This window comes from Adiantum capillus-veneris, chromosome 27, assembly GCF_014529385.1.
Source record: "Adiantum capillus-veneris isolate H3 chromosome 27, ASM1452938v2, whole genome shotgun sequence".
Classification (NCBI taxonomy): Eukaryota; Viridiplantae; Streptophyta; class Polypodiopsida; order Polypodiales; family Pteridaceae; genus Adiantum; species Adiantum capillus-veneris.
This window is the reverse complement of record NC_140957.1, coordinates 130,669,686-130,694,313: the sequence shown is the minus strand read 5'-3', so window position 1 is coordinate 130,694,313 and position 24,628 is coordinate 130,669,686. Positions and strand designations below refer to the sequence as shown.

The 24,628-nt window shown below is 44.4% G+C and overlaps 1 protein-coding gene across 2 annotated transcripts in view; it reads left to right on the top strand.

Moving 5' to 3' along the window:
• The first annotated feature begins 2,490 nt into the window (after positions 1 to 2,490).
• LOC147422764 (ATP-dependent zinc metalloprotease FTSH 9, chloroplastic-like) overlaps positions 2,491 to 24,628 on the top strand; it is a 64,735-nt gene continuing 42,597 nt past the window's right edge. The window contains exon 1 of one of the 2 annotated variants that reach the window (XM_086502483.1): positions 2,491 to 3,773. In XM_086502483.1, the coding sequence (XP_086358609.1) occupies positions 2,730 to 3,773 (1,044 nt within the window). In that variant the 5' untranslated portion in view covers positions 2,491 to 2,729. The remainder of the gene's footprint in view (positions 3,774 to 24,628) is intronic. The other variant, XM_086502482.1, reaches the window with a different exon arrangement.

Here is a 24,628-nt window from a genome sequence, read left to right as displayed (position 1 = left end):
CATCCAAAATTGATGCGGAAGATGTTTTGCCTTCAACATACATCTAGCCATTCCACATACAAGAATGATTCTTGCACTTGGCAACTCCATTTTGTTGTGGCATGTATGGCAATGCCACTTGATCTTTTATGGCTTATGAATCCCTCAATGCATGAAACATATACTCTCTACCTCTATCATCGTGAAAGGTATCAATCTTGCAACCACCCCGAGTTCCACATGTGTACAAAAGCTCTGAAAATATCTAATATGCCAAGAGTTTTCTTTCAAAGCATACACCCATGTAAAGCATGTGAAATATTCATTGAAAGTACAAAGGCATTTAAAGCCGGAGCACGAAGTAGTAGCCATTGGTCCACGTGCATCACTGTGTATCAATTGAAGCTTACGAGAAGCACCAACATTATCATCTTTGGAAACACAAAACAATGCATTTTGCCCAAAACAAAAACTTCACATACAAATGATTTTAGAGGAGATATCATAGAAAAATTCAATGCCATGCCATTCTCTTGCAATTATTGAAAACCCTACAAGCCACCATGACCAAACCATTCATGCCATAATTGCATAGTTGAATCCACATGAGAAGCTTCATTCCCTTCAATATAATGAGCGGCAACATCATACATATCCAAAACATTCAACATAGAACTTGCTAATGAGAGAGTGGAACCACAATCTTTATGTTGCACAATGCATCTATAATGTGGGAAAAAATATCAGAAACTTGGAGTGCAAATGTAAAGACTGATAATAGATTCTTTTTTATGCATGGTACATAGAATACTTTACCAATTGTAAAGTATGCATGGTACATAGAATACTTTACCAATTGTAACTTGCAATCAAGTAAGCAAGATTTCACCAATTCTTTTGACAACATAATAGATATTCTTGGCACATATAACATGTTTTCTGGCCGGGACATCCCTCAATGTGACAAAAAAGTCTTTATGAGATGTTTTATGACAAAAAGCATCGCTATCAAAGTACAAAGTGCTTGCAACACTTTAAACATGCGTCTAGGCCATCCTAAGAACAAACTAGAAAAACCATGCATCGGGTTACTCAAGAGAAACCACATTTGCATCATTTGATACATGTGTATAAGAATCCGAAGAGAATACATGATTCCTGGAGACCTTCAACCTTGCACTTCTCTTCTTTTTAGCAATTCGCTTTGGGCATTCATTTGAATAATGCCCACTTTTATGACAAATAATGGCATTTCCATTTCTTCTCTTTTTATCATAAGAAGAATTTTTGAATGATGCAGTACTTTCCAACTTGCTTGCATCATAACTAGTGTGCCTTACATTCTTAAAGAGCACACATTATACAATAAAGGTGCCTTTTTAATTTTCTAAATACCTACCACTAAGAGCAACAATATAGAACTACCATGAGGACAATGTAAGGAGTTTGGCAATCTAGAAAAGATCTAAGATTGTTTGAAAATGTCCTTTTGTTGAAGTGCTCTGTTGGACTTATACGAAGCTACCCTTGAAAGAAAGATTAGCAAGAGGGCAACCATTCACTAACTCATATACATTAGCTAAAGCCCCTCAATCCTTAAAACAAGGTGCAGACTTTTCACTCACGTGGGCCTTCTAAGATAAAGGTAGCTTTTAAGGCACATGGACCTCTTTATTTAAAAATTGATTGATAGGCTATGGTGGAGTATTATAGAAACGCGACTCCTTTGAGCTCTGTTTCTTTCTCTCCCTCTTTTACCTTCTCAAAAAACGTGTGTAAAAGGGGTGATTTTTTCCCATTTCTAGAAGTCCTTTTTCACTACTTTCCAATCACCCATTTACTTCACTTTGCATGGAGTCAACCACTTCTCAACGAGCTCCCTACTAAGCACTCATTTATCATATTTGGTGCACATGAATGCCTTCCCTCCTTGGGAATAGTCACGGAGCTGTGTGACTGTTGCCTTAAGGTGGAGCCAAATGCCTTCAATTAACAAAAGGGTGGGTGCGTTTTAGAGCATAGCCGGACAACTTTGTGAGAATACAACCCCACGGGTGCCCCCCTCAAGAGCCACCAAGCATCGCCACATACGCTTTGCCCAACAATGCTCTCGCTGTTCGCCGCCATGCATGAATGGGCCTTCCATATTTCAGTGTCGTACGGGACACCTATTGGAGATGTTTTAATAAAAACACCTCAAAAGTTAAGAATATTTGCCTCTCTCCCCTACTCTTTGGCTTTAGTGGCTCCGTCGGCTATTTCCTCTGCTTTGTGCCCCGCCCTCTACAAAAGCACTCACTCGTGGTGGGGAGGGGGGGGCGGGGCGGGGGTAGGAAGAAGAAGAGTTTTAACTTCGTAGGAACTTCTCAAGAGAGAGAAAAAAATAGAGAGAGAGAGAGAGAGAGTATCTGAATCGATTCCCTTAACACCGCGGAATAAATGTAATACTTGTAGCTAAGCTGAAATGAAACAACAAAATTGAAAAAAATCTAGTGGACAGGATATGATTGGATGAATACGCGCGTTGTCTAGCGTCCTCTCTGGCTCTCTTCTGCGCTCTCTCGGTCTTTCTGTCGCACCGTGCGATCGTCTCTTTTGTGGCGCAAGGGCGCTTCGTCTTTTTTGGCAGTCATACAATCCAAGCGTAAGGCTTTTCAGCTGAATCAGGAACACATCCAATCTTGTTCTCCATTTCAAAAGCCGTGACTCTTTGGTATGACCCTTCTGGCGCTGTTGGGCTCTTCGTAGCCATGTCTATGGCCTCCATTTTGGCCTTGTCTGGCGAAGCGTGCTCAAATTGCGCTTCCTTACAAAGCTTCGGGCAAGATTTATATCAATACAATCTTCACACGTCTGGAAAACGGCAGTACAGTCTTCACAAAGGCTCCGCTTATGCACACAAGGTTTCCAAGGAGCAACGACTGCCGTTAGCATTGCATCTGAATTCTGGAGCCAGTGGTCTGCTATCATGCGGGTTAGAGAGCTTGTTAGTACATCCGCTTGGTGTAGACAGTAGGCTTTTCTTACATGCAACAACGAATTCAAATGCACAAGGTTCATGCGATGAGCAGCCTGACACAGTTCTGAGTACTGATTCATCAGGAACGTCAAGACGGCCAAGTTCAAGCTCCAACAGCAAAGAAGATGGCAGGCGGCCTTCACACAGCGCAGGCGATGAGGGTGATGGCAATGCAAGCACATCAGGCCGGCAGGACAGTGGTGCATCCCCCTCTCACAGTGATGCGAACTGGTGGCGGTCCTGGAAGAGACCCTCTAAACATTGGAGTTGGGTATGGAACTGGAAAACGGGGCCAGCACTGCAAGTACATGAGGTTGGAGCCCTTCTCTTGCAGCTGAGTGTAGTTATTTTCTTGATGCGCCTGCTTAGACCTGGTTTTCCACTTCCTGGTATGAGGCCCCCTGCCGAAACCCATGTGTCTACCTCCTATGTGAATGTTGCTTTCAGTGACTTTTTACACAAAATCCACAGCAATGAAGTCGAGAGTGTGGAAGTAGATGGAGTGCATCTAACTTTCACGGTAAGACCTCGGGCAAGAGATGCTTTACTTAAGGAGCAAACGTTTGCACATCCAAATGACTTGATCAATGATGGAAGGTTGGAGGAGACAACATCATTGGCAACACTAGCAAGGTCAGCTCCAGTGTCGAAGCGTACTGTATTCACAACAATTCGACCTACTGACATGACAACGCCTTACGAGAAGATGATTGAGAATGGGGTTGAATTTGGAGCTCCTGATAGGCGGTCAGCCCGTCTTTTTAATTCTGTTTTGGTAAGGTTCTATGGTCTTAATTCTATTTTGGTAAGCTTCTATGTTTTAGCATAGCTTTAAAAGTCAATTCATGTGAAGAGGCTCATGCATTGTTTATTTTTTAGTACAATATTTAACCGTGACAGATTGGTCAATAAACCATGTTATCCAGATTTGGAGCTGTTAAGCGACTATAAACACACATTTTCCTCATAGTAATGCTGCTTTGTGCGCGCTCCTCTTTAATGAAGTTGGTAGAAGAAGGACGTGTTTTGGTGAAAATTATGAACATTGTCAGTTTTCAAGATGCTAGACATGTTTTGCTGGCTTATCTCGTTAGGTTCAAGTCTTGTACACTGTGCATTTTGAGTTGATGTCTAGTAGTCTCAATGTGCACCCTTAGATTTCGTCAATTCTCTGAGATATCCGTTTGTAAAGGGTTTTTTTAGCCTCGATTGTCTATTCAAGTTCAAATGGATTCAACAGTTTTCCTATGTACTTTATGAAAATCGAATTCTGCATGGAAAAGCTGGTCACAGTATGGAACTGCAAACACAAGAGCACATGTTGGGAACTTAATGAGTGAGCTAATACGGATGAGGTTGTCAAGAGCGCCTTTACTTGAGTAGACTATTTTTCTTAATTTGGGGCAAGTTGGCAAAAATATTAGTGACCGAAATTAGTAGAACCTTTGGCCATTCCCCTCCTATTCTTCAGCCAGCTGCTATTTCATACTGTTTTAATTTTCTTTCTTGCTAGGGAAACTATTCTGTGAAAGCCAGCAAAGCCGGTCAGCTGTGTGAAGATTTGTTCTCAGAAAAGCAACTTGTCAATAACACACGATGATCCAAGTTCCCACACAGAACGTCGCTTGGCAAAAAATATTTGACTTGAAGTGTGCTTACATTCAGTGACTTTCTATGCCTATATGTTCACTGGAAGTATATACCTTAGGTACACATTTTTACCATGTATAGTGTATCCTTTGTACTCATGTGACAAGAGTCTCTTGCTTTGCTCAACCAAAGGAGCTTTTTGGTTTTCACCAACTGATGTTTTGGATTTTTTGTACTGTTGGCCAACCAGGACCCATAACACAGATCTGGCGCTATGGTTGGATAGAGTGCAGGACATGGCACAACTGTTCCGTAGATTTGGCTTAATGGCTGACCACACGTCTAGGAGCTGTTGTGACAGTTTTCACTGTGAATGGTTTGGACAACAGTCTGTGACCCGTTCTACACCGCATATGTCCCACTATATGTAGTCATGTCCGAGTGGATGATGTGTGATTATGCATCTGTGAATTGTATTGCATCTGGCAATGCAAGATGTGGTGACAAGGGAACACATGGGAGAGGGAGGAGAAGAGGAGAGAGAAAAATACTAAAGAGAAGATGGAGAGACTATGGCACAAGCCTTACGGGACACAAACTTGCAAACAAGAGTACAAAATTTTGGAAAACTGCTGGAATGAGGGGTACCCCCTGTCTCTATATTGGCACGTAAGTGAAATGCGTGACTCACACCTAAAACGCAACAAGCCATAAAATGGGGAAATTCGGAAAAAAGGGTGCCCAACGAGAAGGTGGCCAGCCAAACAAAATCTAGGAAAAAACCTCACAATGTCAACATGTTTAGAATTTGGACAAGCCCCACAAGGCCCGGCACAGCCACAAAGAAGCCCTCAATCACTGGATCTAGACGGGAAACTCAGGAGATGACGTCCAAAGCACCCCCTCTCAGATTGTGGGTACACAACAAGACCAGGGCTCCAAGAGTGATGAAGGAATTTGCAAGTCTACTCCACCACTACATCAAGCACACCTCTTTTTAGAGAACCAGAGGGCACTAGTTACCAGGATAGACAATCTTGTCCACCATGTGCAACAAGTGCTAGCAACCGCCATCAGTGTATGTCATGTCCTAGAAACCTATGTCTAGGATCAACCCCCTGAGCCTGGTAGTGAGGGAGGAAATGTGACAATGACGAGTGCTATCCATCTGCAAGTCTGTGAGTCCTTGATGAAGTTGAAGGTAGATGAATCAATTGTGACAACAATATCCGAATCTGACTTCTTAAGGCAATTCCCCCGAATATGCCCCTGTTCTCCTCACTTATATCACCTCCTCCAATCTCTCACAGGTATGAGAAGGATGATAGTACAAGAAGTATCATCCTTCTTTCTTTCGCTTTTGCTTTCCTTTCTTGGATGATTGTTTAGCCAAGGGCCTCTGAGCCCCCTCTAAATGCGGACTATCGTAATTGGTCCTCCTTATCTAACACCATGGGAACAAGGTCCTCCCATGTCAAATCATTGGTCCTCCCCTAAGTAATTAAGGTTGAATAGAAAGCATTGTACTCAGGAGTTAAATGTGTCATCAAGATTATAGCCTTATCTTCCGAAGCTATCAACTTTCCTGCTTGAAGAATCACCTACTGCACTGCCTGCATCTTCACAATGTGGACTTCGATTGCCGGGGCTCCAAAGTCTGCAAGTGTACCTCAAAGTGAGCTCTCTTCATAGTGGTGACCCTATTTAAACTTTCTTGCAAGTGATTGAAGATCACTTACAAGGTCCTCCCATGTCAAATCATTGGTCCTCCCCTAAGTAATTAAGGTTGAATAGAAAGCATTGTACTCAGGAGTTAAATGTGTCATCAAGATTATAGCCTTATCTTCCGAAGCTATCAACTTTCCTGCTTGAAGAATCACCTACTGCACTGCCTGCATCTTCACAATGTGGACTTCGATTGCCGGGGCTCCAAAGTCTGCAAGTGTACCTCAAAGTGAGCTCTCTTCATAGTGGTGACCCTATTTAAACTTTCTTGCAAGTGATCGAAGATCTCTCGAGCATTATTGTTACTCCAAACATGTAAGGATTCTTGGTACTAATCTTAACTAAGTACTTAAACTCATGATTAAGACTTAAGAAACTTGAAGTGAACTTAGAAACAAGACTCAGAAGAGAAGACTCTGTGTTCGATTGAATAAATAAAACTGAGTACAAAGGCTCCTTATATAGGAGACGAAGAGACAAAAGACACGTCTCCTAGTGAAGAGACATGACTTTAGACGTAAAGACACATCCTTTGGGCGAAGAGTTGCAACCATTGGGCGAAGAGTCGCACTTGTAAAGCGAAGGGGTGTGACCAGTCGTCGAAGGAGTGTGGCTTTTGGCGAAGAGGCACGTCTCTTGGGCGAAGGGGTGTGACCATCCAAGCGCTGGGGTCCTCCTTGGCATGGCACTTTGCGTATCTGCAACTAGGAGTAGATGTAATATTGTTAACATAGTCACAATCGTGACATTCCCTCCCTCTTTAAATAAAACCCAGGGTAGTTGTAGAAACTCTGGGAGAAGGAAATGTATTGTTGTTGTGCTTCTGCATCCAAAGCTCTTTCTGTTAAGTCCCACGTCATGGCACTGTTATTGACCATGACTATTTTGCCAAACTGAAAAGTGATCATATCTGCAACTTGATAAGTGCCTTTGTTGAAGTCATTTGTAACTTTGAGCTTTGTCCAATAAAAGATTGAATCTTTATCTGCTTTGAGTGAAATTAGTGGTAAACTGACTTGAGTTTTCTGTTGAGTGATGACCACCGGTTGTACATCTATAAGGTATTCCATTGGTTTGTCTGGAACACTAAAATCCTCCTGAAGGGATGTCGTAGACTGAGACAGAGTAGTGTTTGGAGGTATATCCATCTGTAAAGGTTTATCAATAGAACAAGTTGTGTCCAAAGATTCATTTGCAGCGACTAAAGTCGTGCTGCAAGAGTCTGTATCTGCTTTATCCTTTGCACCGTTGAAGGTAAGAACTGGAGTCTTCAAGTTTGAAGAATTATCATTCACCATAGCATCTGGTATCTGTTTAGAGACAAAGACTGTATTCTACAAGGGTGGTGACGAGGCGAATTTTCCTGCCTGGATCACGGTCAAAGAAGGGGTTATGTGCTTGTTGGTTGTCACATAAGATCTGGAATCTTCTGAATCTTCAGCTTTCTTAGCGGGTATTAAGGCTTTCAATTGAGAAGGGGGAGGTTGAGGGAGTTGTCGCCTCTTAGACCTCTGAAGGATCCTCTTTCACAAGGAAAGGATCAATAAATCTTTGACTTTACCACCATCAGACAAGAAAGACTTAAATGTAGGGCATGGCTCGCGAGGGGGAACTTGTCCAGCGTCGCAGCATTCATGACCGAGTACTCGACTAGGGTCGGATATATGTGCCACTAAATAAGCCCATCTTGATATCGCTGATGATCCTTTGGAAGCTTCATATTGCTGCTTTTGTTGCTGATGATTCTGATAAGAAGTTGGTTGCTTAGGATTGTAGCATTTCCAAGAATATTCATGATGAGACTTTTGCTGCTCGTACGAAGGTACTTTGCGTCTAGTTGTCTCTGAGAAACCATGCTTTGGGTGAGAAAATTTCGGTTCCGAAGGCTTATGTTTGAGTGGTTCTTTCTGGTCGACCATTGAAGCGTCGGAAGAAGATGCATGTATTGTTCGAGAAGTAGTAGTATGATTCCGGGAAGAGGTTTGTGTCTGCATCTGCTCCAAGCGAGTGTAAAGTGATGCGAGGCTCGTGGAAAGTGCTGCTATCTGCTCTTTGAGAACTGCTATCGGGTCCTTGGGTGGAATAGAGCTCTTGCCATCTTGTGATTCGGCCATGCCGATTGCTTTGAGGGAATAATTGGAACTGTGGCGTGACGATGTGCCACATACCACGTGTATTCCTGCTGTATGGGGTTGGCCTCTGGATGGGTAATGGGGAACCGGTTCTGGGAGAGGTTCCGGTTTTGGGAGAGGCTGTGGTGAACCTCTTGTGGGAGTGCGTCAATGTAGCTCAGGTATGGCATTGGCACACGGAACTCGTTGGCGTCGGCATCCATGCAACTGTGAGCACGAAGGAGTACTCGGAGACAGTGATGGTGAGAAGGGGTAGTGTTCCTATGGCGTGGCGCTCTGGTGTTGAGAATCTCTCATCGCTTGCAGTGTTGTAGCGATTAGTTGTTGTTATTGCCAAGCTCAATAATTTAATGTCACTTAACTTATTGCCAAGCTCACTAATTTAATTCCACTTCAATACTAAAAAAATTTGGGCAAAAATTGATCGCTTTTTGGCTGCCATGGGCAATTTTTATCGTTTGGCTGGTTTTCGTTCGCGAAGCGACATGCTGGCAGGCTCGTGGCCTATCTTTATGCTGGCTGCAGTATTCTTGTACGCTGGCTGTTTTAATTGCAGAGCAGAGCTTCTGCTGAGGTGGCAAATTTGTGCTGCACAGCCAGCGATCTTTTGTTGAAAGGGTGCCACTGAATATGTTCACATGATGGGCTGCTGGCCGGACATGGTGAATATAAGGGGGTAAACTAATGCGCTGCTGGTTATTATACTTAGCGTAAAAACATATTCAACGTCACCGGTAGCCAGCGCAAGAGGTTCCAGCATGTAATGTTTTTTCAGCAGCCAGTGAGCGTGGAAACTCAGCAGCCGTGGAAATTGCACCACGGGGTGTGTGGGGAAGGGTGCCACGAAGGGGCACACCCTATGTGCAACCCTGGGGGAAAGGGCTCCACCGGAGTGGAGGGTTCCTTCTCTGGTGCCTTTTCGTCCTTTTGATGTACAGCAGCCAGCAAAGAAAATTCAGCCACCAACAAAGGGAGAGCTACATCTGTGAAGAGACACACGCGTATGCGAAAGGGTGCCAGCAGGGTGAAGAGGTGCCATCCTTTCACATGAAGAGGTGCGAGCGCAATCCGGCAAGGACACCACCCGATGAAGAAGCCGGGTACGTGGCACTCCCGCACACCCACATCTGCATCTCTGTCCTTTGTTCTGTATGTATGTAATTGGAACAGAATAAATTTAAGTTACCTCAGGCTCATAGTTGTGTGTAAACCACCTTTCTTCTGCTTCCATGCAACTCCAGGAAGGGGGGGAGAGGGTAGCGGCGAGGGTGAGAGGCTCACAACCTTCGGGTCCCGGGGAAAAAATTTGCTCTGATACCACTGTAAGGATTCTAGGTACTAATCTTAATTAAGTTGATTAAGACTTAAGAAACTTGAACTGAACTTAGAAAGAAGACTCAGAAGAGAAGACTCTGTGTTCGATTGAATGAATAAAACTGAGTACAAAGGCTCCTTATATAGGAGACAAAGAGACAAATGAAAAGACACGTCTCCTAGTGAAGAGACATGACTTTAGACGTAAAGACACATCCTTTCGGCGAAGAGATGTAACCATTGGGCGAAGAGTTGCACTTATAGAGCGAAGGGGTGTGACCAATTGTCGAAGGAGTGTGGCTTTTTGGCAAAGAGGCACGTCTCTTGGGCGAAGGGGTGTGACCATCGAAGCACAGGGGTCCTCTTTGGAATGGCACTTTGCGCATCTGCAACTAGGAGTAGATGTAATACTGTTAACATAGTCACAATCGTGACAAAACATGTCCCTAATGCTGGATCCTCGCATTGATGGGGGCTTTTCACAAGCTAAGCTCCCATACCCCTTTTCTCTCGTCCCCACCCCATGAAAACCCTCTCTTAGGGAGGGAGTGATTAAAGGCATTGGAAAAAGTAAGAAAAAAATAAAGTATGATTATGTAAATATATGAGAAAGGTAAAATAGGCCACCTCATGCCTGCGGGGCAGCCCATCCCCACCTTGCCTCCTTTTTCTTCACTGTTACCCCGCCGTGTGTCCCTTTTCCTCTCCTCCACTCAAAAGGTCAACCCCCTCTCTCTTCCCCTTGTCCTTTCTCCTTTATCTTTCCCCTCAAGCTACTCCACCTCTCACCAATAATGCATTCTAACTCACCAATAATGCACCCTAACTCACATGCAACTTATGCTATCTTCCAAAATAGTATACCCCACCCCCCCCTTTCTCTCTCCTATCATATCCCATGACCCAAATACCCCCCTCTCTCTAAAGGGCGCCATGTCTCTTGTCTTGTAGCTAAATAACCTCCCCCACACTCACACACACTCAGTTTCACTGAAAAAAGTGCCCACAAACCCATCCCTACCTGGTGGTTACCTGATTTTTCTTGTGTTCACACACATCTGCACACAGATTCACCTCTGAACACACTCCCCTCTCTCCCCTCTTGTAATTACTTTATTCTCCATGTCACCTCTCACTTTTTTTCATCAACCCATCTCTCTCTCTTAGTCTCTCTCTCATGAGACTGCTGTTCTGGCACATATACACACAGCCAGACAAGTGGGGCCCACAGTCACATGGCCTATGTAGATAATGATTTCTTCATTTCTAAATTCTAGAATTTCTCCCCCCTCCTCCCCTAAATAAAGAGGGGTCACCATCACACTAGACACACACCATCACCAAAGAGTACACTATACACTGTGTGTGCCTAGTGCACACACACACACCCACACCATCACCATCACCGCAATCATCATGCTCGTCTTAAGCATGACCTCTACACCTTTGGGCTATGGAAGATGAAGGGAAACTAAATGAAGGATGATGGCCGTAACTCTCGTGCGAGTCTTCGCCATCAACTCCCACTTATCCGCCATGTGCTCTACCACACTCTCCCTTCTCATTCCCCTACCCTATGCTCCCCATTTCATCGCCTTATTCTCTAAATAAAGCTTGAGGTTTTGTGAGTATGTTTTCTTGCAATGTTTTGCCCGTGTGAGGTGTGTGGAATCGCCACCTAGTTTTGTGTTTGGAGTGAGCTTGTGTATGTGTGAAGGGTGTGCGGATTCGCCATCCTTTTGTGGTGCCTAAGTACTAAGCCGCTATACCCCCTCCCTCACTCTCTCTCTCTCTCTCTCTCTCTCTCACTTGATCTCATTCCCTTTCCTCTTCATCATTGCTCCCAAGCATCCATCTCTCTTGGATGAAAACTTTGTTATGGTGGTGTGTTGTTTGCGTCCTAGCCGCTGAAGCTAGGTGGTGCCCCCTGTTTGCTTTACCATGACAGGCTCGAGGCGCGCCATTCGGTCCCCGGTGTTTTAGAGGCCGTCGGAGTTCGGGGTTCGCTTTGCTCCCGTCAGCATTCAACAGATTCCAAGCCTGTTGAAGTGTTGCAAGCTTCTCTAACTTCTTGGAAGAAAGAGACCCGTCTCTAGGAGCCTTTGGCAGCTCAAGATTGCACATCCACCGTAACTACGAATTCTTCTTTGGTGTCCACATCATGAGAACTCTCTGTAGCATTCTTCTTTTTGGGTTCCATCTTCAAGATACTCAAGGTCGCAAAGAAACCTCTATGGATAGGTATGAACTGGGTTTCAAGGCTGTAAGCAATGTTCTGTTTAAAGGGATCTCCAAAGTCCAAACTCCTTGACAAGTGCAAGTACACCGTCTAAAATTGGTCCAAAATCAACCCCCTTTGCCACCTACCAACCGGCTGGTTGAAAATTTGCGAAAGTTCTTGGCATGAACCATTGCCCTCGAATCACCTTTTGGTCTTCAAGGCGCAACCCAGATCTCGCTCAACTCCATGCTGAAAATCAGCACACTCCTTAGTAGTCTATTGGTTGAAAAACCAAATGGGCAACATGGCATGATTCTAGACGAAAGTGTTATTTTGGCATCTCAAGTGAACTGCCCAATGTGATCCCATTATTTATTTTGGCTTTTAGGTATTTGTTTTACTCATTCGTCAAAGTTTGGGTAGGGCAATTACTGAAGTGGGTATATATGTGACCCCTTGCCTCCATTGTATAGTGTATCAATTATTCATTGCCAAGGTTGATTGGTTTAGGAGACACTCTTTCTCGTTTTTCCTCTCTCTTTCGTGCTTTCTCCCCTTGGTTTGTAGGATTCTGCATCGTCGATTTTGACATGGTATCAGAGCCTTGGTGGAGCAAGGCGACACCGTGAAAAGAAACCTAGAGAGCCCTCACTCTTTGCCGGGGGCGTCCATCCTCCTCTACATGGCAGCCTCTCAAAACGCTGGGTGTTATTCCCTGTGCCGGCGCCATTCACTTAACCCACTGCACACTACGTTTTAAAACGCTGAAGCCCTACTACACTTCGGTGTCGGCCTGTCCCTTTCTTGGCCTAGCATTTTGAAACACTGGCCTCATTGGTGCCCCTTTGTGCCTTGCCCTCCCTGTGCCATAGCGCGACAACTAGACATTCTTTACCCTTGCGTTTTGACTCGCTGTTTCCAAGCTGACCTTGACGACGACAACAAATATCTCCTCCTCCCCTTTAGCAGCGGCGCCTATTGTCACCCCCACGTTGTGACCCAGCGTTTTAGAACATTGTGAGCTAGCAAGGAGTGGGCGGTGTGTTGCCAAAGGAGGAACAAAAGTGAGTTGCATGGTTACTTGGAGATGAGGGATTTTGGAGAGGCTTTGGAAAGGCGCCTTACAAATGCTTTGATTGGCTTTGAGAGGTGTGTACAAGGTTCATGAAGAGCAGTGGAGAAGTTTTCCCCTTGATCGGCTTTGGGAGGCGTGGTAGCGGCTTGCCAAGGGTATGAAACCTTGGATCGGCTTTGAGATGGTGGCGTGTTGTACCGGCTTGGAAGGAGAGGTGTAAACGTGGATCGGCTTAGGGCGAAGCGGCTTGGTGGAATTGTTGCGGCCACCACCCCGAGTGCAAGAAGGAAGCCAGAGATTTCAAGATCTTGCAACTTAAGGCCCCCCCTTGCTCAAGCGCCAGCAACATCGATCGGCTATGGAAAGCAGGTCAACCATCTAGTTAGCGGCCTATGCTTAACTGCAGTTCTCAAGGAAATTGTTCTTTTGTTTGGCTCGAGATTGTGAAACCAAAAGCAAGTGGACGAGTTTGGTAGAGGACATAGGCAAAGGCAAGCTTGACAAGGACGACAATACTAATACTCAGTTAGCTACCTCTGTACCCACGAGGTCCGATAACACTTGTATAAATGTGACATGATGCTTTGTTTGGCTCGAGAGTCTGAAACCAAAGACAAAAGCAGGAACTCAGAGGAAGACAAAGGCAAAGGCAAGCTGGACAAAGATAATGGTGATAAAGATTTGACAGAGGAGATCGACATGGCACACGTGGTGGTGACCACCGTGGCCACAACATCAGCTTTCTAGTCAAGAGGCAGTTGCTGCCACCAGCTTCAGCCAAAGAGAGACTTGTGAGTGGCAGAGAGGGGCAAACAATGCTTCGTATAATTATTTTGGACCCTTGTGTTGGGGTTCAAGTTATCGGTGTTTGAACCTGTGGGTTTGTCACGGGGACGGGCACCACGTGTCAACAGAAAAGAATAGGCTGAACAACTTTAAGCACTTCAAATAACAACTGAATTTAAAGAGAGAGAGAGAGAGAGAGAGAGAGAGAGAGAGAGAGAGAGAGAGAGAGAGAGAGAGAGAGAGAGAGAGAGAGAGAGAGAGAGAGAGAGAGAGAGAGAGAGAGCACGGCACTAGAGACGGGGAGTTGCGGAATTCTACTCCAAGAGAGCACTAGCCCCAAACGTTGGCGCACCTTTCGGTTTTTCTTTATATTGCTTGAACTCAATACATTCCCAGTACCCCATCCTCTGCACCTTCACCCAGAAGCATGCCAGAGAATGAGCCCTGTACACATATTTAAAGGCACTTGGCCTATGAAAAGCAGTTACATGAAAAGCTTTAAATTTAAAAGCATCTGGTCCCAAAATCACCAGGGCCAAAATTTGCCAACGCATTTTGCGGAAATCCATACAGCTGCCACGTCAACATGTCAGCGCAAATTGAGGGTGTCTGTATAGTGCCATGTCAGCATGCTAATGCAAATTGTGGGCCATCTGGACTTTGTACAACTGCCATGTCATCATCTTTTTACGCAGGGGAGTTTGAGTGTGTATGTGTGCTAGCTTTACTTCTAGTGACTTGGGCCCCCATCAGACGGGGTCCCATAAGTTGAGGAAGACTTTTTCTGTTGCTTCTTCTTAGGGTTTAGGCTCCTTGGCTGAGATTTTCTCGTTGGCTCCATTCTTGAGTGGCTTGACACGTCAGCAGTTTGTGACATGGTCGAAGTTCAAGGCACATGCATCTTGTAGGGAACTAATCAGACGTATTCTAAACACTATGGATGAGTGCACCAATCCATTGTTGTTGGTCGGGTCATGGACAGGTGTGCTCCACAATTTATTACCTTGGAGTATTTTGGAGGTGATGTGTTCACAGTTCATGAATGGGGATTCTTGGACGTAGTGCGGTCTACAATTCAATTTTCTAAAAGGCAAACGATGCTCAAGATGGCATTCTTCTAAGGAACAAAGTTGAGGGTACCAAATCCGAGCTTTCCAGTGGAGTGTACAACTACTGGGGTGTCCATGGTAGCTTCTTCATCGACTTGGTATTTATGTCCACTATGAGCTATAGAGAGGGTGTTAGAGTTTTGGCATCTCAAGTGAACTGCCAATGTGATCCCATTATTTATTTTGGCTTTTAAGTTTTTATTTTACTTATTTGTCAAAGTCTGGGTAGGGCAATTTACTGAGGTGGGTATATAGCCCCCATTGTACATTGGATCAATTATTCATTGCCAAGGTTGATTGGTCAGGAGACTCTGTCACAAAATGGACGGAAGCGTAAACTAACTTTTAAAATGCAATTCATGTACTTCAGAGAATTGAGGGGGGAGAGAGAGAGAGAGAGAGAAGCTTGACACATCATTGGGGACAAGAAGACCCCCCCCCCCCCATAAAGAGAAAATCTTTATTACTAAGGGAGAATCTTTACAAGCACTGGAACGGGGCATCGCCCATTCTCTATTCTTTCTTTGTTTTGCGCCGACTACTGATTGAGAGAGTGTTTCCACTCTCTTTCTACTAATAGGACTTCCCCCTCTTCTGCAAGTCTTGTTGGAAGCTCTCACTAGGAGACTCTATCTTCCAAACAACTTGTCGGAAACTCTCACAATGGAGAGTCTATCTTTCGCTATGTGTTGCCCTTCATGCGCAATCATTCATGCATCAAACTCAAGAGAGAAACAAGCAAAATGCACGCACATATGCTTGCTGTAATTTTCTGCACATAACCTGAAATTCTTATTTGCACGCGCTCCTACGCCGAAACGGAGGCCTTCTTCGCAATGGAATCACACCAAACCTTGCGTAAGCGTAGGACAAGTAGAGAGGGTGAAATTCTATGATTGCTCCGCTGAAGACAACCCTAATCGAGGTGATTAGGGGCTGAAAACAGAGAATTTACAGCCACCGCACTTTACCATGGGAGCACAAGGCTACCACATATGTCACAAGGGGCTGCTCTCTTGCTTCAATGGAGGGCTCCATCGCGTAGAGCATGCTCACATAATGGGGGGTAGGAGCACTGCCAACCTGTGAAGAGGGGGAGAGGCTGCTCTTATATAGCCAACGAGAGAAGGGGCATTAGGAGGTGAGGGAGGGTGAGAGAGCAAGAGAGAGAGTCACTTTGCATGGGTAAGTGTGCCAAGTGGCACACTTACTTAATAACTTAAAAACCATTCAACTTTTGACTTTAAAAGTTCCTAGACCATTAATGAAATGTGCATCAATGGTAAAAATATGTCAAGCGTGCGTAGCACTTAAATTTAAGCATAAGGTAAAGGGGTTAAGGATGGGGCTAGGTTAAGGGTTGAGAGAGGAACCAAACGTGTTTCGCTCCGTGAGGAGCTTATCAGTGGTAGGAAGTGGTAGTAGGATTTAAAAGGAGTTCTAAAAAGGGAGGGGGAGTTTATATAGGAGGTGGGTTGGGGAATAACAAGAGGGGGGGGGGAGGTTTGTATGGGAAATTGTGCCTAAAGGGGTTTGTAATTTTGAAGATTTATAGAAAGGTGAAGGGGAAGGGGGTGAGGGCAGAGGCTAGTTTAAGGGAGAGGTTTTCCCTCCCCAAAAAAAAAGGGAGGGGGGGTGTTTCAGGAAGGTTTAGGGGGGGTGTTTCAGGAAGGTTTATCAAGGGGTGTAAACAGGAAGGAGAGGTTAGTAAAAGGTAACCTGGTTTTAAAAGGTTTGAGGGTAAAAACTACCGCTTAATTAAAGGCAGCCTGGTTTGAGTGTATTGCAACTAGAGCGAGTGAGAGAGGGGGAGACCGCTTAGTTAAAGACAGCCTGGTTTTTAAAAGGTTCAAGTGTATTGCAACTAGAGCGAATGATAGAGAGAGAGGGAAACTGCGAGGGTGGGGGTTAGCGTGTGCAATATAAGGAGGATGTGTTGAGCGTGCGGCGGTGTGTGCAAGTGAAAGAGCACGCGAGGAAGTGCAGTGTGTGTGCAGAGAGGGGTGGCGAAAGCCAGCAGGAGAGGAAGCGCTAGCAGAACGATGAGGGAGAGAGAGAGGACTCACGTTTTTGGGAAAAACTCAATAAGTGAGTTTTGGGTTTTCCCACTTTTATTATAAGTAACCTTTAAAAAATGTGTCTAGGTTCATATTGAACCTGAACAAAGTATAAAAATGTACAAAAGGGGGTTATTTAGGCCTTTAACCCAACAACCTCCCACTTAAAGGCATAAATGACGCCTTTAAGTTAACCAACTTCCACAAGCTGTATGCAATGCTCATGTTGAGTCTTAGCAAGACTCTTGGTGAGAACATCTGCAGGGTTATCCTGTGTGTGAATCTTAGTCAAGGTGACTAGACCATCCTCCAATACCTGTCGAATGAAGTGGTATCGCACATCAATGTGCTTTGTCCGTGCATGAAACATGGCATTCTTGGCCAAATAGACAGCACTTTGGCTATCACATCCCAAGACAGGAGTACTAGCAGGCATACCAAGCTCTTTGACAAGTTTGCCCAACCATATGGCCTCTTTAGAAGCCTCAGTGGCTGAAATATATTCAGCCTCAGTAGTACTCAATGCCACAATTTTCTGTAGTCGTGAACACCAAGAGACAACACCACCAACAATAGCAAACACATAGCCACTAGTGGACTTCCTGGTATCCAAGTCACTTGCCATATCTGCATCACAATAGCCCTGCAACTTCAGGTCACTTTTGCCATAGCATATACACCTAGATTGTGTACCTGACAAGTATCTCAGAATGCATTTCACAGCTTCCCAATGTGCTTTGCCGGGATTGGACATGTATCTACTAACAACTCCCACCGCATGGGCAATGTCAGGACGAGTGGCAACCATAGCATACATAAGAGAACCACAAGTTGATGCATAAGGGATTTCCTTCATAGCATTTACTGCCACGTCATCCTTTGGGCAATCGGCTTTGCTAAGTTTTGTGTGTGGAGGTAAAGGTACTCCAAGTGACTTAGCTTCAGCCAGGTTAAACCTGTCAAGTACTTTAGCAATGTACTTTTCTTGAGATAAGAAGAGCAATTTCAGCTTTCTATCTCTCTTGATTCTCATGTCCAAGATGTGCTCAGCATCACCTAAATCCTTCATTGCAAAAGCTGAATTCAGCTGACGTTTAAGAGCATCAATGGTAGACTTATGCTTCTCAGCAATCAACATATCATCTACATATAGCACAAGGATTATAGGACTTCCATCATTATTCTTCTTTGTATACAAACAATGGTTTGAATGGCTGCGTTTAAAGCCTTGAGATAGCATAAAAGTATCAAACTTTTTGTACCACTGACGTGATGACTGTCTCAAACCATACAATGCCTTTCTATCAGGAACTACAAAACCCTCAGGTTGCTTCATGTAGATATCTTCATCAATGTCACCATGAAGAAAAGATGTTTTTACATCCATTTGATTCAATTCTAAGTCAAGCACTGCAGCGAGAGCAAAAAGGACACGCAATGTCGTAAGCTTTACAACAGGAGAAAAGATCTCTTGAAAGTCAATCCCCTCTTTCTGTGCATACCCTTTGGCAACTAACCTTTCTTTATACTTGGGCTTTCCATCAACACATTTGACCTTGTAAACCCATTTGTTAGGAAGAGCCTTTCTTCCTTTAGGCAATGGCACAAGATCCCAAGTATTGTTTGCATGCAAAGATTTGATTTCCTCTTGCATCGCAAGCTCCCACTTACTGCTTAACTCACATGATTTTGCCTGTTTATATGTAAGAGGCTCACCCTCATCTGTCAACATAACATGATGCAAAGAGGGGTCAAAGCGCTGTATCAACCTTCTGACACGAGTAGACCTGCGTACCCAATGATCTACATTCTCAGGCACAGGTTCTACATCAGGAGGCAACTCATTTTTAGCATGCTCATGCTGCTGAAAATCATTTTCAGCCATGACAGGTGGCTGTCTATCCTCATTTGGAGCATCTAAATCATGTCCTACCTCTTCTGGCTCAAGGTTAACCGGCTGATTATCAATTTCAGCTTGCGGTAATGCATCCTGAGGCTCTTTTTCAACATCAATAGGTGGCAAGAGAGGCTGAAATTTGACCGATTTCTTGTCAGCAATTTAGTCTCATTGAACACTACATCTCGGCTGCGTACTACCCTCTTAAACTGAGGCAACCATATCCTGTAGCCCATTTCACCCTCTTCCCCATAACCTAGGAAGAGTCCATGGATGGACTTGGCATCTAGCTTTGTCCTCAAGTCATTACGAACATGGACAAAAGCCTTGCAGCCAAACACTCTCAAATGATCATAAGAGGCAGGTTTGCCAGACCAAACCTCCTCTGGAATGTCATTTTTTAGCGTACTGTTAGGAGAGCGATTGCATACATGAACTGCAGTTTTCAAAGCCTCTCCCCAAAATCCATGAGGGAGATTAGCCGTGGACAACATGCAACGCACTCTCTCACATAAAGTACGGTTATACCTCTCAGCCACACCATTAGAAGATGGATTATAAGGGGCTGTCAACTCCCTTTTAATCCCATATTCTTCGCAATAACGCTGAAATTCAGCAGACGTGTACTCCCCTCCATTGTCAGATCTCAAACATTTAAGCTTACTACCCTTTTGCGTGCTCACAAAAGCATGAAACCTCTTAAATGCATTAAATGTCTCACTCTTATTCTTTAACAAATATGCCCAGCCTTTCCTAGTGCAATCATCAATGAATGTAACAAAGTATAATGCACCACCAAAAGACTTAACAGGCATTGAACATACATCGGAGTGAATTAAATCGAGAGCATTAGCTTTGCGCGAGACACCAGAATAATAAGAAGACTTCTTTTGTTTACCATATAAACAGTCATTACAAAAATCTAACTTGGTGCCCTTTACATCAACCCTCTTCAAAGAGGAGAGCACATCAAGTCCCTTCTGGCTCATATGGCCAAGTCTTTTGTGCCACAACTCCAAATGAGAAGCAACTTCGGCCACTGCAAGAAACTTGCCAGGCAAAGCTTTACCATGTAAATAGTACAATGTACCACTCTTGCATCCCTTGACAATGAGCATTGATCCCTTAAGCAACTTCCATGAACCCCCAGCAAAAATGGTTGTATAACCCTGTGCATCCATCTGGCCAACAGACAATAGACTCTTCTTGATGCCTGGTACATATCTTACATCTTTAAGCATAAACTCTTGGTCATTGTTTAATGCCAAGCGCACAGTGCCCATTCCTTCAATGTCACAAGCATGGTTATCCCCAAGGTAAACCTTGCTATACTTGCCTGCATGATAAGAAGCAAAACACTCCACAGATGGAGTCACATGAAATGAGGCACCCGAGTCTACTATCCAAGACTGTGTAAGGCCATCATTTGCACTTAGCAATGCATCAACGACATCTCTTCGTGAGATAAGCATGTCTTCTGCATTTGCTACAACAAAATCTGAGGGGCATGAAGCTGCAACCAAGATCTCCTCACTGTCGGATAACTCTGTGATAACCACCGGAAGCAAGGGGCTTCGCGATGAAAGCGGAAATTTGACGCGAGAGAAGCCTTTCGTCTGCTGTCCAACCACCTGCGCAAAGGTTCTGAAACCCTAATCTGGCTCTGATACCAGTTGTTGAGCGCGCGGCGGTGTGTGCAAGTGAAAGAGCACGTGAGGAAGTGCAATGTGTGTGCAGAGAGGGGTGGCGAAAGCCAGCAGGAGAGGAAGCGCTAGCAGAACGATGAGGAGAGAGAGAGGACTCACGTTTTTGGGGAAAACTCAATAAGTGAGTTTTGGGTTTTCCCACTTTTATTATAAGTGACCTTTAAAAAAATGTCCAGGTTCAATATGAACCTGGACAAAGTATAAAAATGTACAAAAAGGGGTTATTTAGGCCTTTAACCCAACAGGATGGGGGTTTGCGAGTGAAATATATATATATATATATATATATATATATATATATATATATATATATATATAGAGAGAGAGAGAGAGAGAGAGAGAGAGAGAGAGAGAGAGAGAGAGAGAGAGAGGAGAGGTGTGATAATTTTACCATAACAAATGTTTGGGCAAGAAAAACTTTTAGTGGAATATAGGTAGGTGGTAAGGATATCAACATCAAGAGAGGGTTAGGGGTTCTTTTTCTTACATCAACAAGTTTTGGCAAAACTTTTTTAATGGTAAAGGGTAAAGGGTAGATGGTGGTAGGGGGTTTTCTTTACATCATGAGATCAATGCAAAGAAGGGAGTATAATGAGCCGAGCCAAAAATAAAGAGGAGAAAGAGAAAAAAATAGGGCCTTCTTCGCAATGGAATCTCACCAAACCTTGCGTAAGCGTAGGATAAGTAGAGAGGGGTGAAATTTTATGATTTCTCTGTTGAAAACATCCCTAATTGAGGTGATTAGGGGCTGAAAACAGAGAATTTACAGCCACCGCACTTTACCATGGGAGCACAAGGCTACCACATATGTCACAAGGGGCTTTTCTCTTGCTTCAATGGAGGGCTCTTTCGCGTAGAGCATGCTCACATTAGGGGGGGTAGGAGCACTGCCAACCCGTGAAGAGGGGGAGAGGCTGCTCTTATATAGCCAGCGAGAGGGGGCATTAGGAGATGAGGGAGGGCGAGAGAGCAAGTGTAACAAACTTGGACACTCCAAGTCAAGAATCAACCGCGACAGCACCAAATAACCACTTCAAAACAATTCACAGATCACAATAGATTTGCACTGGCCCGGCGGAGTTCCGTGCCTAGAGATATTGGCCCCAAAGACTGGCGCCCCTTTCGGTATTTCTTTTTGTATTAATCAATCATCAAAGTACAAGAGAGCGGTTAGGGTTTCACTCTCAGACTCTGCGTCCAGATGCTCTGAGAAGTGAGGCCCTCACCACTAATTTAAAGGTTACAAGGGATGCCCAAAAGCAGAGCCCCAAAAGCTTTTAAAATCAAAAGCATCAGTTCTCTCTCTCTCTTAGAGAGTCTTTTCTCTTTTTTTTTAATAAAAAAAAAGCAAAAGCAAAATTCGCGTCGCTCATCATTTTCCAAAAAAAAATTATTATTATTTTTTTTTAATAATAATCCGCCTCCGCGATTTCCGGAATTTAGGGTTTTTGGCAAAAATTAGGGTTTGCAGGAATTTTAGGGTTTCTGGCAGAAATTAGGGTTTCTGCTGTCCGCCACTTCATCACTTTGTGACATACCCCCCTCTTGAAAGCATTGTAATCGACCGCGATTACGCCTGCAAAACCGACAAAAGCCATAAACCGTCTTAGCAGACACTGACTGTTAGTACCTACGTACTAGGAACACACATCTAGCACATGTACAAAATCGACAGTCACATCACACGACATCACAGGACATCACCAGACATCACAGGACATCACATGACATTCAACATTCATTCGGATCTTAGACCATGATTTATCGGCAATGTAGCTAGCAATCACATCTAGGTCCAATCGGGACCTCATCGATGTCCGATTGACTAACCCCTATTGCAACCATGTCTATTCGAGATCAATCAGACCAAAATGTTGCAGTCATTTCGGCTATCAGTTCCTGCACTCACAAGAAGTCAAGAACAAATCAGTATCATAATCAGGAATTCCATTTCATAAAGTCATCCAGCAGAATACTGTCAGCTCTCAGTATCCCTGAAGCTCAAAGAGACATCAGTGACTTTAGTATCAAAATCGAGGCATCTGTTGACAAAGGAGTGGAGCGACTCCCCTCTTGTGCATCCCACTGCACCAGATCTTCGGCCAAGCTGAGTTTCTGGGTTCCGTTTGGAGTAGACTATGCTAAACCAAAACATCGAGGTAAAGTTTCACAATCCGAGGAGTATCTGCTAGGTCCTCCTCCTCCATCCACTTCGCATCAAATGCAGGAAAGTTCTTGAACTTAACCAAGAACCGCCTTCGGACTTTACCTTTCTTCGTATCATTATGTGCCAAAATCTGTTCAGGAACAAGGATCTCCTCGTTTTCTTCCACTTCGGGTTGCTCATCAGGCTCCCCATCATCAGGCACATCACCCTTAACAGGGTTCAAGAGACTCACATGCAATGCATTATGAATCCTCCAAGTATCTGGCAGGTCCAATCGGAAGGAGACATCATTTATCTTGTCAGTAATCTGGAAAGGTCCGTAGTATCACATACTAAGCTTTGGAAAAAGCCTCTCCTTTCCCTTTTTTTTTTCTTAGGCGTGCCTTCTCAAAAGTAAGAGCACCCAATCATCCTCCTTCAGTTTCCAGTCGCGACGATGGCGATCCGCTGCCTTTTTCTGTCGTTCTTGAGACTTCTGTAAAGTCTCGTGAACCTTGGCAAAAGCCGTATCCAAATCTCGCGAATATTCATCCGCTTCAAATTTCTAATCTTTCGTGCTCAGGAAGGATGGAACCTTCGCAGCAGTTTCAACAATCTCTCATGGCGTCTTCCCCGTCGAAGAGTGTATCGTGTTATTGTAGGCAAATTCCACCAAAGGTAAGTTCTTTTCCCATTGAGTCTTCTGATGCGAGATACAAGACTTCAATAAATCTAAAATCACTGAATTGGCAATCTCAAATTGCCCGTCAGTCTGCAAGTGGAACGATGACGAGAACTGCAACCGCGTCCCAATGTTCTCCCAAATTGCCTTCCAAAACAAACTCATAAATCTGGGGTCTCTGTCGGAGACAATCGTCTCAGGCGTGCCATGTAATCGGAAAATCATCGTGATCATTCTGTATTCTCGGGAGATAAAAAAAAATGAAATCCATTTCAATATTTTCCCAGGGGCGGGTGGGTGGGTATGGGTAAAGGCTGTAACAATCCCTGTGCCTTATGCCTGTCAAACTTGACCTTCTAGCATACCAAGCAACTGCGCACAAACTCTTCCACATCCTTCTTCAGTCTCCGCCAAAAGAAATCTCTCTCTACCCCTTTCATGGTGGTAGCAATGCTGCGGTGACCCGTAAAAGGTGGACAGTGGCAATCAGTCATAACCTTTTCCCTCAACGGCTGTGTAACGCACAACATAGTCTTTTTCATCAAGTAGCCTTCTCGAAGGGAGTATCCAGCTACTGTCTCCCCATCCCGTATCCGTGTGAAAATATCTGCAAAATCTGTATCTGTGGCACACTGATCGACCATATCCTCGAAGCTCCTATGATGTATCGCGGAAATAGCCAGAACCAACGGTTTCCGAGACAAAGCATCTGCCACCACATTCTTCTGTCCCTGCACATGGACAATCTGGAAGTGAAACTGTGACAAGATGTTCGCCCACCGCATCTGCTTTTCCGAAAGCTGCTTCTGTGACAAGAAGTAGCGCAAACTCTGATGGTCTGTAAAGACAATAAAATCCGCTCCGAGTAGGTAATGCCGCCACTGAGTAAGAGCATGGATAACCGCCAAAAGCTCTTTCTCATAAATCTGTGCTGTCATCTCTGGCCTAGAGAACAAACGGCTCTCGTAAGCTATGACATGGCCTTCTTGCATCAAGACCGCACCCAGACTACGACCACAAGCATCACAATATACTTCGAATGACTTCTGCAAGTCCGGCAAAGTCAAAATAGGTCCCGTAGTCAATTTCTCTTTCAATGTCCGAAAGGCAGTCACCTCTGTGGGTCCCCACGAAAAAGGTACTCCTTTCTGTGTCAAGATATGCAAAGGGGAAGCAACCTCTGCAAACTT